The sequence below is a fragment of the Chamaea fasciata genome, unplaced genomic scaffold (assembly GCF_029207755.1).
Source record: "Chamaea fasciata isolate MVZ Bird 193981 ecotype frontalis unplaced genomic scaffold, bChaFas1.0.hap1 SCAF_7, whole genome shotgun sequence".
Taxonomy (NCBI): Eukaryota; Metazoa; Chordata; class Aves; order Passeriformes; family Sylviidae; genus Chamaea; species Chamaea fasciata.
Genome location: NW_027094092.1, coordinates 16,903,785 through 16,919,773, shown reverse-complemented (window position 1 = coordinate 16,919,773; position 15,989 = coordinate 16,903,785). Strand labels below are relative to the sequence as shown.

The 15,989-nt window shown below is 42.1% G+C and overlaps 1 protein-coding gene across 1 annotated transcript in view; it reads left to right on the top strand.

The window, feature by feature from the left end:
• Positions 1-12,094, top strand: part of LOC136292272 (mucin-5B) — a 43,674-nt gene extending 31,580 nt beyond the window's left edge. Inside the window, exons 34-47 of the mRNA XM_066187744.1 lie at positions 485-677; positions 1,333-1,511; positions 2,021-2,090; positions 2,246-2,367; positions 2,728-2,759; positions 3,197-3,374; positions 3,966-4,070; positions 4,748-4,788; positions 5,352-5,474; positions 6,370-6,465; positions 7,869-7,997; positions 8,884-8,923; positions 9,596-9,719; positions 10,270-12,094. Of these exons, the coding sequence (XP_066043841.1) occupies positions 485-677; positions 1,333-1,511; positions 2,021-2,090; positions 2,246-2,367; positions 2,728-2,759; positions 3,197-3,374; positions 3,966-4,070; positions 4,748-4,788; positions 5,352-5,474; positions 6,370-6,465; positions 7,869-7,997; positions 8,884-8,923; positions 9,596-9,719; positions 10,270-10,444 (1,607 nt within the window). The 3' untranslated portion in view covers positions 10,445-12,094. The remainder of the gene's footprint in view (positions 1-484; positions 678-1,332; positions 1,512-2,020; positions 2,091-2,245; positions 2,368-2,727; positions 2,760-3,196; positions 3,375-3,965; positions 4,071-4,747; positions 4,789-5,351; positions 5,475-6,369; positions 6,466-7,868; positions 7,998-8,883; positions 8,924-9,595; positions 9,720-10,269) is intronic.
• Positions 12,095-15,989: the final 3,895 nt, after the last annotated feature.

The window sequence follows — 15,989 nt, the reverse complement described above, 5'->3', positions numbered from 1 at the left end:
ATTAATGCTCTGAATTTTCCTCCTTCTATCTCTCATTCCCCTCTAAAATCTCTAAACACTTGCAACTCACAAATGTTAATAAATTTATTTAATGGAAAGACACTGTCAGGAAATGTAGTTTTAAGTCATATCCTTTCATTCTGTTCACAGTCTGTTGGGGGACGGAGACAGGACTTTTCTAGGCCCTTCCTTTTCATCACATCTACTTCATATAGGAATGTAGGAAATGCGGAGATTCCTGTGCCATTGCAGCTACTCTGGCCACCAGGAGAAATATATCAACTAACACATCAATTCTGTTTTTCATGAGTAGCTGGCAAACTGTTTCTTCGAGCCTTCTCTTCCTAGAAACAATTTGTGTGAATTTATCCAGGACCCCATGTGTTGTTCCCTTCACACAAGGAGAACTTCCCCCAGATTTTCTCTAAAAGCAGCTTCATCAGCATCAACTGTTCTTGAACTATCATTTTTATATTGCTACCAGGTACCTGTACCAACCAGAAGTCTGATGATGCTATGAAGAGGAATGGTGAGGTTGTCAAGTCCTTCAAAGAAATGGCATTAGATTGGAAAGTGCCATATCCTACCAACAGATACTGTAATCCTGGTGTCTCACGACCATCGAAGATTGAGTATCATCAGCACTGTGTGCCTTCTAATCTGTGTAAAATCATCTGGTAAGACAACTCCCAAAAGTATCAGAAAAATAAGTCCACAGGGTAATTTTGTTCTTCACTAAATGGCTTGAGTGAACTGGTTCTAGGATATGAAGAAAATACAAAGTCTTGCAGACCTTGTGAAACTGGGCAGTGAACTGTGTGTGTTCTTCAGCTCGGCAGATATTTTTCAACTGCATCAGCAAAATCAATCCTCTCTTAATAGTGTCTGCTGCTTGGCACTCCCTCTGCCTGTCAGATCTGGAGGAGAGGCCAAGTGGGAACTGGCTATAATTCAGCATCTGAAAGCTCTGAATGATATGAAACACAGTCGGAATATAGTAAGCAAATATATGTGTCTGTTTTTAAAATAATTTTGCGGTTTAAAGCAGGATCTTCAAACACGCTAGCCTAAAACCATCAACATATAGGCTTACAGCTATGAGCTGTGCAGGAGCCTTTGCAGGTAACAGTCCAACATAATATTGTTTCCTTTCCAAGCATTGTAAAGAATGGCAGGTAAAGCTCATTCTTTAGTAAGCTGTGGGGGTGTACTGCCTATGAGAACAATTAGTAGTTGTACCTTGAGGCTCTGCCTGGGGCAGGGGGGATGGTTTGGCTCTGAGTCGAATTCTTCTTTGGAAGCAGCCCAAGTTTTTCTCCTTGCTTTGTGAAGGACCCTGACTGAGTGCCATGGCGTGGTCCCCCCCCAGCCCTACTACGAGGCGTGTGTGGCCAGCGGGTGCTCGGAGGAGCACCCCAGCACCGAGTGCCAGAGCATGCAGACCTACGCGGCCCTGTGCGGGCTCCACGGGGTCTGCGTGGACTGGAGGAGGCTGGCGAACGGGCAGTGCGGTGAGCCTGGGAATGGGAGCGCTCTGAGCCTGGGAATGGGCAGCGAGTTACGCCTGGAGAACACCCCCTGGGGTGAAGCAAGTCTGGTCTGCTTTGTCCTCCCCTGCTGCTCTGGACCTGAGAAAAAGCAGGAACAAACCAAAGAGGTTGTTCCAGTCCAGACCTGGTGCAAAACAAGGAGGAACCAGGCCCACAGTGTCTCCAGCGTGGCTCAGCCGCGGAGTTCTGTGCGTTCCCCACAGCTTGGGCACTAGATGGCAACACACCGCTTCTCTCTGCGTGCTTCGCCCTGCTCGGGCCTCCCCATGAATCCGGGCGAGCACTGCTGGTCCTGTCGCTTGCACCTTGCTGGCCCCAGCGGCCGCTCTTGCTGGAACTGCAGGGACCCCCTTGCCGGGCTGTGCGGACCCGGGAAGTTGCTGCCTGGGCGCTTTGTCCCTTCGTGTCCCTGCATCGGAGGGTACACGTGGGTCTGGGCTATTTAACTTGTGTATTGCAATGCTCCACAGAGGCCAGCTGTCCTCAGGATCAGGTGTACAAGCCATGCGGGGAAGCAAAAAGAAACACTTGCTTCAGCAGGTGGGTCATTTCCTATACGGCGTTTTTCAAGTCCATAATGTGAAAATTGCCGGGGAAATTTGGAGTTCACATTCCCTTGGGATTTAGGTGTCTTGATTGCCCTGGGCTATGTTTTTTGCCTCTCGTTCATTCTCATTTATATTCTGATTGTGCAGAGGAGTCGTTGTGAACACCCTTCCCTCCCAAAATAGCACATCAGTGTTTGTTGAAGGATGCTACTGTCCTGATGGGAAAATTCTGCTGAATGATCATGATGGCGTTTGTGTGTCTGTTTGTGGTAAGAAATTGTATAAATGTTGCTGTGGGAAGTGGAAGTAAGAGCTTGACTAGAAGTGCACATTACGGGGGTTGTTTTGAGTACAGAGGAAATGGGAGAAACCTTGTTTACTGACCCTTTCTGGTGAGGCTGGAAGCATTCCAGATTGAGAGTTTCTGTCTGCTCTTATCTACAGAAGGGGCAACTTTCGAAAGAACAAAGAATAGCACGTTTAAGATGTTTTTGTGTGCACTTTGAATTTCTCTTTGTCCTTGTGGCTGTTCTTCAGATTTCAATACCTTCCTTCTGTTCCTGTTTTTCTGCTTCTGTTGTTTTCCCTGATTGAGTTACCTTTAAAGTAACATCTAATTCATTTTATAGGTTGCACTGCACAAGATGGGTCAGTGAAACAGGTAAGTGAAAGGAAAATACTGTCTTTAAAGTTTATCTGTGTTCTGTGACCTTCTGCAAAAACGACTGCATGAGTTGTTTCTTTTAATTCTAAGCTTAAAAAACAATGAGCTGCAATGACAGTGGGGACAAACCCAGAAGATTTTATTAACTCCGCAATGTATTTAATCACTTGAGGTACAGAAACAGAAAGTGAAGTTTGTGGGAATGAGTTTCCTGGTAGAACTATCAGGCTTTCCTCCTGGAAACACATAAACCTGCAAATGAAGGTGGCAAATAATGGCATTTTATCTTACTGTTACCCTCTGGGATTTGAACTGCAATTTTCCTACCCAATAAATTAGGTCAACTCAGTCCTACGCTAGCTTGCAGCAGGCATTCATTGATATAATGCTTCCAGGTTTTGCTCTCTGAACTGCTATTCCTCTTGTTTTTATAGCCTAGAGAGGCTTGGGAACATGACTGTCAATACTGTACTTGTGATGAAACGACCTTGAACATCTCTTGCTTCCCCCGCCCTTGTGCTAAATCTCCACCGATCAACTGCACAAAAGAAGGCTTTGTACGCAAAATAAAACCGCGTCTGGAAGACCCCTGCTGCACTGAGACAGTCTGTGGTGAGTAGATCCTTCACATGCCGTAATGTGGCATCATTTGCCTTCATCAGTAATCCTAAAGTGAGATGTGGTGCCCCAAAGGTAGCAGATTCAAATAAGCACACTGGAGTGGTCATTTCTTCCATCTACAAGCCAGGAGCTCTTGCTAGCAGAAAAGAACTCCTCTGGTCCAGCTTGTACTCTAAATTAGTGCCATGACCTGGCAGATATTTACACTGTGGATCATTGGGACCAGTAGGTGCTCCACAGGATCCTGTGGCTCTTGTCCTGAGATGAGAGGGTGATCCTTCCACAAAGATTCACTCAGTAAGGGAGGATGTGTTAATCTTCCAGGCTTCCCTAAGGCTTCCTGTGGAGGTTCCTGATATATGTTTGCCCTCAGCTCTGCATTTGCACCCTCCCAGTCCCAAATGCCCACCACAGCACAGGAGTAGCCTGCTCCTAAACCAGGCCATTCCCAGTATCTATACCAAGATGCAGGACAGACGATCCTGGCAATGGTAATAGGATGGGTTTTTTTCGAGCTCTGTCTGCAGGTAACACTGCTGGATGGAAAGGTTTGGCTTACTTTGTCTCTGCTGTCTATTGCAGAATGTGATATAAAAACCTGCATTATCAACAAAACAGGATGTGACTTAGGTTTCCAGCCAGTGGTTGCTATATCTGAGGACGGTTGCTGCCCTATCTTCTCCTGTAGTAAGTACCTCATTTCTTGAAGGCGTTTTATTTATTCCTTGAAGTATTTGATTTTTCTAAATGAGTTAACATCATGGCAGGAGCCTCTCCCTTTCCCTCACAGCCTTTACAATTGGGCTATCTTTTATTTTTATTTTTATTTTTATTTTTATTTTTATTTTTATTTTTATTTTTATTTTTATTTTTATTTTTATTTTTATTTTTATTTTTATTTTTATTTTTTAATTTTTATTTTTATTCAGGGAGTGTAAGGTATTGACCACATACAGAATGATGGTTAAACTGAATCCATCCACAAGCTCTGCTGCCAAATTATATTTCCAGATTCAGACCGATAAGCCCATTAGCTTTGTTACTAGCACAGTGGTTAACAATAAAGACAAGGTCAAGTAATTTCAAGTATTGGTAAAAATAACCACATGGTAAATAGATTTAACCTTATGGAAAATACCAACGTAGGGAATTATCCCCACTTGATGCATAACATCTAAGCAGATGCTACACGTGGGCTTCTGAATACAAACTAGTACCATGTACTAGTTGCTTTTTCTCCCCCTATTGTGTGGGCTATTAAGTTCAGCTCTACTATTTGACTTCTCTAAATCACTTACAATTCAGAGATGAGTACACTAACTGCATTATTCCTAGCATGACCTTTTAATTTTTTTTTCTTACAGTACCCAAAGGCGTGTGTGTTTCTGAAGGAGTTGAATTTAAGGTGGGTCTTCTTCCAGAGATTTCTTCCTACGAGTCAATGTTGCCTGAGTCATAACTATCTGAAATTCTTGTTTTCAACTCTCATACAAAAAGCAGGATTAGAATGGCCTGTAATTCTTCCTTGCCAGTAGCCTCCCTCCCAACCCTAAGCAATCTGTCATTTTGGGATAGGTTACTGAATAGGTAATGCTAGAGACCAGTAACTTGCTTACTGAGAGATCTTTCCTGTGCTTTGGAGTCAATGGGTCAGAATAGTGATTGAACACGAATTTTAAATCTCATTGAACATTGTAAGATTATTGCTTGGTTAAACTGACCAAAAATAGATGCTTGGAATCGATGAGAACTCATTTGACATCATTGCTACACTTGGGAGTGTCAACCTTGTGTTCATTTTGTGATATCAGTGTTGAGGTTGTAGAGATCTGGATGTATATTTATTTCAGGAAATTCTTCCAAAAATAAGCCTCGTAAGTATTTGTTTTTTTGACAGACCAAAGGGGATGTTTATTCCAGAACCTTATGAATTCTTGCCATGGTTTTCTCTCTTCCCTATATTTCCAGCCAGGGGCAATGGTGCCTAAAAGCTCTTGTGAGAACTGTGTGTGCATGGATGAGCAGGATCCTGTGACACAGACCAACCGCATCCAGTGCCTTCCAGTGCAATGCCAAACCACCTGTCAGCAGGTCAGCACCTCCTTGACCACAATGGCTGTTGAGTTGAAACAGGGACAGTGTTCTTCTATTACTTGTTTTGTAAAGTCCTTTTTAGGGTACTGATTATTTTTGCTCCAGCAAATTTAAGAGGTCACCCTTGGAAAGGTGCCCTGAGGGGAAATGATTGCAAACCTGTTAAAGTCTGACTGTTGAAAGATGTTTGTGTCATTCTGTTGATGTTGTCCATTGTCAGCTCATAAATGAAGATTGTGAGGAAACTGCACAATAAACCACAAACTGGTTTATATATTTCCAGACACTTTCAGTTGTGGTCCGGGAATACTTAGTTACTTCTCAGTACTCCTGAGAATCACCACTCGAGTTGTTCAGTCTATTACAGAATATAAGCAGGGTGGTTGCTTCTCCATTCATGCCCAGATAAGGACAGATGCACCACCAATGTAAAAAATGGACAAAAGCTTTCATTACACTTTTTCCTGAAGCCAGCCACACCCACAGCCATCAGAAGACCAGTGGATACCTAAAACACAGGGGAGAAAATCTTCACACGTCTGACAACAATAGTTCCTGTAGATAATTATATCAGACCAAGCAGTGGTGGCAGATTGTGCAAGTAATCATGTGCTAAATTAATTTGACCTCTTTTGTGTGTTAGTCTGAAAAGAAGACTAGTCAACGGCAGGGTCTTCATGGCAACTGAAGTACCCAGGAGTCAGTAAGGCAGAAAAATTACCAGCTTTGATTGCCAGGCTTAATGTGGTTCCAATAGGTTTCAAAAGACAACAAAATTGAAACTGGAAGGTTGGCTCATTTCCCCTGCCATCTTCAGTGTAGATTTGATACAAAGATGCTTCAGCAACAACACAGGGGTAAACTTGGGTAAATGGAGCCTTTATTCCCACAGGGTTTTCGCTATGTGGAAGAGAAGGGTCAGTGCTGCAGCCAGTGCCAGCAAGTGGCGTGTGTGGCAAATTTTCCATTTGGAAATGTGACCATTGAGGTAAGCACTCCCTTGCTCTGAATTATCAAAAAGACCTCAGCATTTTTATTACCAGTGTCATGCATTTCAATGCTGGGAGGACCTCAAGGAAATGTAAAAATGTCTGTCTTTCCAAAGTCAATGTAGTTGTTTATAAAGCTGTTCCCTGCTATGTGCATCTCACAGGCACTACCATGTTGACAATTATATTCTCTGGCGGGAATGGAAATCATGTTACCTCCACTTCTCTTGACATGAAATAGCAAGAAAGAATTTGGAAGGGATGGTGACATGGTGTAATACTGCTCTTGCAGAGATACATGTGCTGGCTTCACATCACACTGCTCCCATCTGAAGCAGTTTCGTTATCTTGCCCTGGAGACACAGGGATACAGTGTGAGCAAGCTGATATAGCTGTGCTGCCACTGGTTCTGAATTTGCTGAGGCAGAAATCAAGTGACACAGCTGCTGTAATGTTCCGTGACTTGGTAACACACACAGATAATACATCATGTCTTGGAAATGTAGCATTGTGTAGGCATGAGCTGAGCCTTTAAAGGATGGGCTTGATGATCTTGGAGGTCTTTTCCACCCCTAATGATACTATGATTCCATGATTCTAGCTCTTTGGTTTTATTACAGCCTGCTACTCCTTTGTATGGTTAATGATGCTGTTTCAACCAGTGGCTTATCTTACAGGCTATTGCTTCTCTGACAGCTCTTGTTTCTACATATTTTCTATTTCATCCTTTTATTCCTTGATAATTTATCTTACAAGCTAGATTTTTCTGTTCCAATATATAGTTTTTATCTCTGCATGAGGAGGCTTTGGAGTTATCCATTAATCTCTATTGCAAAAACTTTTTTCTTTTTCACTCCTTCCATCTATAAAAAAGAAAACTGTTGAAATCCTTTGAAAGAATTATTTTTCTTTTGTGTATATTTTAGCGCACAAACATTACCACACCTGCCTTCTGGCATTTCTGTTAATACCTTTATGCTCATTCTGGCGTTCTTTCATTCTTTTCCCCTGGGAGGCCACAGAAGTGATTTTGCATAGACTGGTAGTGGGCGAGCTTGGTACATAATTAGTAGATGCGAATCGCAGACATCTCAGCCCTTTCAGAGTGATATGAACAACTGAGCAACCCAGTCTCTGCTGGTTCATTAACTTTATTACTGTTTCAGTTTTTAAATTTTATTGCTATACTCCATTGGCTTGGCTTTGGGGGTTTTTTGTGGTGGTTTGTTTTTTTTTGGTTTTCTTTTTGTTTGTTTGGGTGGGTTTTTTTTTTGTTTGTTTGTTGGGGTTTTTTTTGGTTTTGGGGGGTTTTTTGGGGGCGGTTTTGGGGGGGGTTGGGTTTTTTAGTGAGTTTTTTTTAATTTTATTTTATTTTATTTTTGTTTTTTCCTGTTTTTATCAGGTTGGAAAGAGTTATAAAGATCCATATGACAACTGTACTCACTACACATGCACTGAATCGGCAGGCCAGTTTTCCTTGACAAGTACAATAAAGGTCTGCCTACCATTTGAGGAAGCAAACTGTGTGCCAGTAAGTATTTTACAGCCAGAAAAAGACTTCTGTAATGAGCCCTGATGCTGGCCTGGGAGCTGTATTTGCTGTTTTGAATTAGTATTTCTTGATCTTTCTCATATGATCGTCCTTGTTTGAAGGAAGTGTGCTTTTCCAGCTCTTTGTCCAGTGGAAATAAAGCAAAAATATTTGCAAACAAACCCACACAATTTACATTGTTGTGGGATAAGCGCTAGAACTTGAAGGAGAAGGGTATTGGAGCAGTAGCAAGGAGGCATTTTTCATCACTTGAGAAAGATCAGTGTTATAAAGTGCAGTTGAACAAGTGGTAACTCACCGTGGATCCTTGGAGGACTGAAGAACAAAGTGTCTTCTGATATGTGGTTTACCATGAAGTGAGGAAGTGGAACATGAATGAGGAAGGATAATATTCATACCTGGGCTTTCCGCCATTGATGGTTTCCAGCAACTTTCAGAAGCATTTTGGGACTTCACAGCAGATCAAAGCAGGGACTAGGACAGCCACATACTTGAATTAGCTCTGGGGTAGGCTCGGTCCTGGTTAGGCTGTTCAGTTCCAGGGGCATCTGTCATTCTGGAATATTCTCTGGCTGGGGTTTTTATGCCAGCTTCAATAGGACCTAAATAAGATCAGGCGTGTATTACAGGACATGTAACCTGGTTTGTGAGAGGATATATAGTTTTAAGAAAATTCACTCCCTTCCTTGCTGGATGATTTGTTTTGGTTTGGGTTTGTTAAGCAGCTTTATATATAATTGGTGCACAGATAGGTCTGATGAGGAATTTGTGTTGATTAGAGATGAGGGACTGGAACAGAATTCTCATCATTGCTGCTTAGCACTACATGTATCTGAACTGACTGTTCTGGTTACTTTCAATACAGGGGACAGTTGAGGTGTCTTCAGATGGCTGTTGTAAGACATGTAAGTGCATTAAATCACTGCTTCTGTATTCCAATAGTGCTTTGTCCTTCCCTGCTTGTAGCCCTGTTTCTGCATGCACTGAGAGCCTACACATTCCACAGACTGAAAGACAGTTTTACAGCAGCAGAACTGTTCTGTTCCTCACAGCCAAGACTAAAAATCCGTCTCGTTCTTCCTATGGGAACACTAAAATTTTTTTATCTCCCTCTCTGTGTTTTTAAATAACTGAAATACTGTTAGCTTGACCTATACTCCTGATAAAAAAACTTGCAGAAAATATTCTCTGTGTTCTTGCATCTGCAAATTGCATAGAAACAACGTTTTGGGGTTGTTTTTCTGTAGCATCTACTCAGAAATGCTAGGTTGTTACAGAGCCACAAATGTAATTCATAGCAATTTTAGAAAAACCTAAACCCCTCATGTCTCCTTTAGGTCTTGATTCAACAGTATCTGTACATGTTAAAGCTAGTCCACAAATGGAAAAGTACATTGACCAGTGGGGAGTCATTTTGTTGAATTAATGCCTGTTTGCACTCGCATTTGTGGTTTTGGTTGTGCATATGAAGTGAGAAATTTTACTAGGATAAACTGTCCCTGGTTTACTAGCAGATGCCTTTGAAAACATTTGTTCCCCAGTCTGAAGAAGCCTAACAGAAGTGTTCTCCTGCCCAGGTATTGACCTGCCACACAAATGCAAACGCAATGTGAAGGAGCAGTACATCGTGCATGGCAAATGCAAGTCAGCTGCTCCTGTCCCAGTGCCCTTTTGTGAAGGGATGTGCAGCACCTACTCTGTGTAAGTAGGAAGCCTTTCTCTGTCCTCCTCTGTGGCTTGTCTTCCTGGGTTCTTGTCACCAGTGGGCTGCAGCTGCTTGTCCCCTTGCTGCTGTTTGGAAGGGCCTGGTTGGGAAACTGGGTGTGCAAAAGAGCAGTCATTAGCAATGGCTTCAATGTGATAGAGTACCTTACCTTAGCCAGGAAAATAGATCCCTTTGGAAAGATGCCAGCTAAATTTATTAAACATGCTCTTAAAACATGTCCTTGTATGGTTTTTAAACAGCTCTAGGAGGTTTTTCTGCCTTTTGTTCTCTGCATGAATTGCTCCTTTCTGACTTGCTAGAATGAGCTTAATCCAAAATCCACTGAAGTTACTGGGATTTTCCCCACTGGTGTCAATGGGTCTGGCCCTGCATGGCCAGTAGCATTCTGAGGAAAGGCTGTTACGAATAAGCAGAAAAACAGATAAGAAATTTTGTTCCTTAGGAGTATGTGCATTTGGAGCAGCAAATATGGATGAGTTTGGGAAGACCACAGCAGACTGATATGAAAAAATCTCATTTCTATAGGTATTCTTTTGAGGCCAGTGAAATGGAACACAAATGCACTTGCTGCCATGAAAAAAGAAGTCACAAGGCAAAGGTGGAACTGGTTTGTTCGGGCCATAAAACAATCCAGTTCACATATGTGTATGTAGATGAATGTGGATGTGTGGAAACAAAATGCCCAAAGAGGATAACATGAGTATAGACTAAAGGAAATACTTAATGTCCCATTTAATCCTTCCCTAGCAAGTGAGTAGTTTAGAAAACAGCTGTGAGTAACCTTCAAATGACCATAGTAGCTTTTTTCTTTCTGGTATTATATGCAGTTATGGAAATTAGCTAAGATTTTACTCGAGATGTTTGTAGAATAAACTGCATTTCAAAGAGGATTTGTTCTCCTGTTTCAGTGATGCTGCTATGTCTTTAATCCCACACTGATGTATAAACCAAGGTTATTACAAGACACTCTAGAGACAACTGATGCCTTTCAAAAGTCCTGCCTGAAGAAAGTGCACGTTTTTAAACCGTAACCACATGTATCACTTCATTTCCCTTAGAAAGGAAACAACAATCACTTCCACAGCTGCAGCTCAGGCAGAGGCAGGACTTGGTTCAGGGCCACATTTCTCTTCTTCTCCCCAGTGGTCCCAAATCTACTTTGGCTGTGACTCTGGATCACTGGAGGAAGTCAAGGTGGTTTTATTCCTTCTTCACAGAGAGCACTGTATCAGGAGTGTAAAAACATGGATCTCACATATACACTACAAAATGGATATATTTGCACCCTTACTGGGAGTCCTTATCTCACTGGGGGTTTTCATTATTTGCCAATATCAAGCTCTGATCTGTGTGTCAGTTCAGTCTCACTACTGGTTACATGGCTATGATTTGTGTTATAAATAACTGACTCCCAGCTAGCATGCCCAGTGGTACTGGTGACAGTATTTCACGTGGACAGGGATCAAAATGATCCAACAATACCTTGAGAGTACACAGGGAAGGCAGATGGTTCTGTTATTTGAGCAATTTGTCTTTTGTGACCTGAAAGAGAGCTGAAGACTGTGACTTTCTTAGTGTCCTGCACCCTGCTGTGGAGGCTTTTTGAGAATTGTTTTGTAGGGAATACTTTTGAACTGACCAAGTAGATATGATATGCATTATACTTTAGCTTTCTGTTTTTAAATGTTGCAGCCCTTGAGCCCCAAGGAATCTTTAAGTTGCTTCTTTCTCCTAATAAATCCTTTCAGCAGATGTCAGGTTCCTTTGATATATACTGTTTCATCATGATGTTACTGGTCTTAAAATTGTGGAGATCCTTGATATTGCTTGATTATAAGTTATGGGAACTTCCAGATAATTCAGCTAACTATCTGTGCAATGCAGCTCCCTTGGAAGGCACAATTGCGTGACTGAGGCTCATGTACAAATTTCACATTAGTCCAGAATACTGCTTTTTTTGATGCAAATCAAGCGCACAAATGTCTTTGCAATGCAAAGAGCAGCACCAAAAAAAAAAAAAAAAAAAAAAAAAAAGGACATTCCTTTCTTTCCTCCTTGCCTTTCCCTGAGGGGGAAGCGGTCATTCTTGAGTGCTTTTGTCATCAGAACAGTAAGCTGACTATATAAGTAGTCATATACACAAATGCAAATCAACCAGCCAACTAGCCCTTCGAATCAATAATTGTCAACAAGATGACTTAGCAGGAACAGGATCAGAAACCTTTCACATCTCTGCATTGTCTTCAAGTGGGAGAAGGGAATAAACCACAATCTAATCATACCAGGTGTCTTTAGATCCCTATTCTCTTGTCTCTTTCAGTGATGGTGAGAAGCTGAGAATGGTATTGATATAAAGGAATGCTTTCTTGTTCATTTTTGGCATGCACTTTGCTTTTCAGGCAAGTGAAATGCTCGAACCAAAGGCATATTTCCATCTCCAGGATGCTTTTGGTCATATGAAATCTCACGTACTCCTTCATTCCCAGTTACACCTGGCACTCCATTCACTCACTCAATCCAGCATCTAACTGGCCTATGTGATACTGCTTACAGCCCTGATGGCCAGGTTTTAAAGAGAACTCTTTGGTTCTCTGTTTGGAGGTGCAGTCTTACTTAGCTGCCAGCAAGGTAAGGCCTTTTTAATGAGAATTTCAGCTTCTTCAGTTAAAAGACAGAATCACAGAATATGCTGAGTTGGAAGGGACCCTCAAGGATCATCAAATCCAATTCCTGGCCCTGCACAGGACACCCCAAGAGTCACACCATGTGCCTGAGAGCAGTGTCCAAATGCTTCTTGAACTCTGCCAGGCTTGTGCTGTGACCACTTTCCTGGGGACCCTATTCCAGTGCTCAGCCACTCTCTGGGTAAAGAAACTTTTTCTAATATCCAACCTAAGCCTGCCCTGACACAACTTCAGGCCATTTCCTTGGGTTCTGTCACGGGTCAGAGAAGAATTCAGTGCCTGTGCTTCCTCTTCCCCTCACAAAGAAGTTGTAACTGCAATGAGGTTTCTACTCAGTCTCCCTCAGGCTGGACAGACCAAGTGACCTCAGCCCTTCCTCATACAGCTTCCCCTCAAGGCCCTTCACCATATTTGTTGCCCTCCTTCGGACCCTCTCTAATATTTTATATTGTGGTGACTGAAACTACACACAATACTCAAATGAACATCACCCCAACCCACCACAAAAGCAAAAATCAGCCTGGAGGCTGTTTAATAAAGATGCTGACAAGCTGACCCTTCTTGCTCAGGGCCTGTGCCTCTGCATGCAGCAGCAGCACTGCTGCTTGTACAGAGCAAGCTGGACTGCAGCAGAAGTCTGTGTGTCCTGTAGGCTGTTGCAACAAGCTCTCCACCAGAATGGGCAAAGTTAAACACAGGTGACCTTGCCTGAAAGAGCTTGATTTGACCATGATCCTGCTGCTGTGTGGCTGCTCCTCACGTGTGCAGGGTCCAGCCTTCATCTGTAGCCCGAGGCCATCTCTTCTGGTTACTGACTGGTCTCTGCAAGTCAAATGTTTCCCTGGTGTAACTCAACAAAAATCAGTGGCATGACTCCAGGTACTGTTTCTTCCTTTTGTGTGAATTCTTTACCCCAGCACAAACTTCAAAAGGGTAACCCCAGGAGAACCAGTGCTCAGCTGAGCCAGCTGGGCCAGGGCTCAGCTGGTTTTAGCCTGTAGCCATTCTTTCCTTATCATGCGAGGATGGTACTCCCAACTTGCTGAACAGCTCTGAGCCAACACACCAGGAAGTACTGTCACATATTGCTAAAATAAATATTTGCCAGAGATACTGCCTCATGTCAGGTGAACAATTCCTAAGACACTTTATCATTTTACTGGTGTGTTCTGAGTCTGGGTTGCTGTTATAAGATGAACTCTGACTTGCCTATTGGTTTGAGGCCTGGAAAGGTCAGTTCACAACACTACTTTGATGTAGTTTAGCTAATTTTTTTTTTTTTTTTTTTTTTTTTTTTTTTACATGTTATTGGCCTTTGCAAGGAGGAGAAGAAAATTCAGGTTGTACTCTGAATTTTTATTTGGGGAGAGGCACACTATTCTTTGACCTAGTTCTCTCCTAAGTGATCCCCTGGCTGTGGAATCCAGCTGTAGTGTTATCTATGGTGTGCTTTATCGATATCAATCTATTCTGATATCTAGAATCTCGAGCTAAGAACAAAGACTGTGAACTGTAAATGCCCTCTGATACAGGAGGGATTGTTTAAAAGAATGCTGCACCTACTTTGTTTCAGTGTACCAGCTTAACAATTGGAAAGTTGCAAGGTAAACATGAAAAAATTTGTCTAAACATCACTCAGGAAAGTTATCTGATTAGTAATGAACCAGAAAAGAAAAGAATCTGGCGAATTCGATGGATCATCTTTTAGGTAAGGGGGAGAATAAAGATTGAGTGGTCTGAGAGCTGTGCCTGATGCTTCTACAGCTTGGGTGTTCAAAGACATTTTCTTGGCCTTGTTTATATTTCCCTCCTAACATAAGGACAAAGGTAGGCCTTTGTTTCTTTCATGTGATTGTTTATGATTGTAATATTTAAGTCCACAAAGCCTTCGTGCAGTGATATACAACATGGTATTTGCTACTTACCTGGCATCCCAAACATCCTTTAGGAGAAAGAATTGTGACAATTTTCCAGACACACCAAGACAAAGGTATCAGTTTTGAAAATCTTTCTTGTTTTTACACTTCAAAGGATCTGATTATTCAGTGTCTTTAGGGCAACAATAGAGTCTCAGTTTACCTTGTACAAGGCCATTCTCACAGCCATTTAATCCTCTGGCAATCGAAATGCCTCTCAGGAAAGCGGCCTCCTTGGGGGCCTGCCTGGCCAATTGGCCTTCTCTCAGGAGTAGGCCTCAGTTTGATCATGAAGCCACAGAAACCTTGTCATTTCTTAAGCGCTTTCCTTTTCTCTAAAAAAGGTGAAGGTCCAATTTCCATCAGTAGTCTGTAAAGCAGTTTAATTGATACTCCCTGGCTGTAATTTAATTTTTTTTTTTTTTTTTTTAATTCAAATGCAATCTGTCCAGTGGCTTCCTGTAACCGTGGGTTGACACTTCTGGTCGTAGATATCCCTGTTTCACTCGAGCTTGATTTCTCCAAAGGCCCGTTTTTAAACTATCCTCCTTGTTGGAAAAAAAATTATTTACAGATTCTCTAGAGCATCCAATCCAGAAACAGAGAAAGACTGAATAGCTAGGCAATGGTTCATCCCATTTACCTAAAAAAAGTCTGTATAAATCAGGAGTTGAGGCGCTGTACTCTTTCTGTTTAGTTACTGTGCATCTTACCTCAGCCCAGCCCTCCTCTGGAAATGTTCCTACCTCTCCTTTTGACTTCCTAGTCTGAGGTAAGTACAGCCCTACCTCATCTAAATCCTTTAAGAAATGTAAGGATTTGATCCCAAATGCCAACATTATATTTGTGACTGGAAGCACCAGATATTTGCCACAAATTCTGCCAACCCTACATCCTACTTTGAACATCTCAACCAGCAGCACTTTCAGGGGAAAACTCTTTCACCCTGATTTTTACTAAGACTAATGCTGAGAACAGTTTCATAGCTTCTTTGCAAAGGGCCTAATCTCACTTGCTTTTGACATTCATAGCCACCGTCTGAATTTTCTCTTTGCTCTTTTGTTGGTGTTTTAAATGTAGTCCTTAGAAGCTGATCTCATTCTCAACCCTGACACTGAATGAGTCATATTTTGACCTACATTAATGTCCCTTAGCATGACTCCAGCAAATCAAAGGGAACTTAAAATTGGGCTAAATTAGCAGTGAAGTTAGTGCCACCCCTATGTGTTTTATTTATGAGTTATATTCAGGTTCAGTGGATGAAGGTCTCTGAAGAAGTGCATAAACCCTTTTGTGTTCCAGCTCTGAAATGGTTTGTTTCATGTCACCACCTCTCCTCACACTGCTATTCAAAGAGAATCTTAAGACAAGTCCATTGCCACTCCTTTACAGCATCTTGACTTCGCTTCTTTACGTATCTCGACATTATTCTGCCATAAAGTGCCATAAAAACCTGGCTTAAAAGCAGAGTTTAATCTGACCTGCAGTAAGCATCGTTCTATAAACAAAAGGCTACTATAGTGCGCTGTAGCCATACCAGCTGCCACTTTATGGCCTGGAATTAGCCTTTCCCCAAGGCCTATTTCTCTCAAGGACCAGTGCACGATCTTGACATCCCCAAGCACCCCAGTTTAGTTTTAGCATG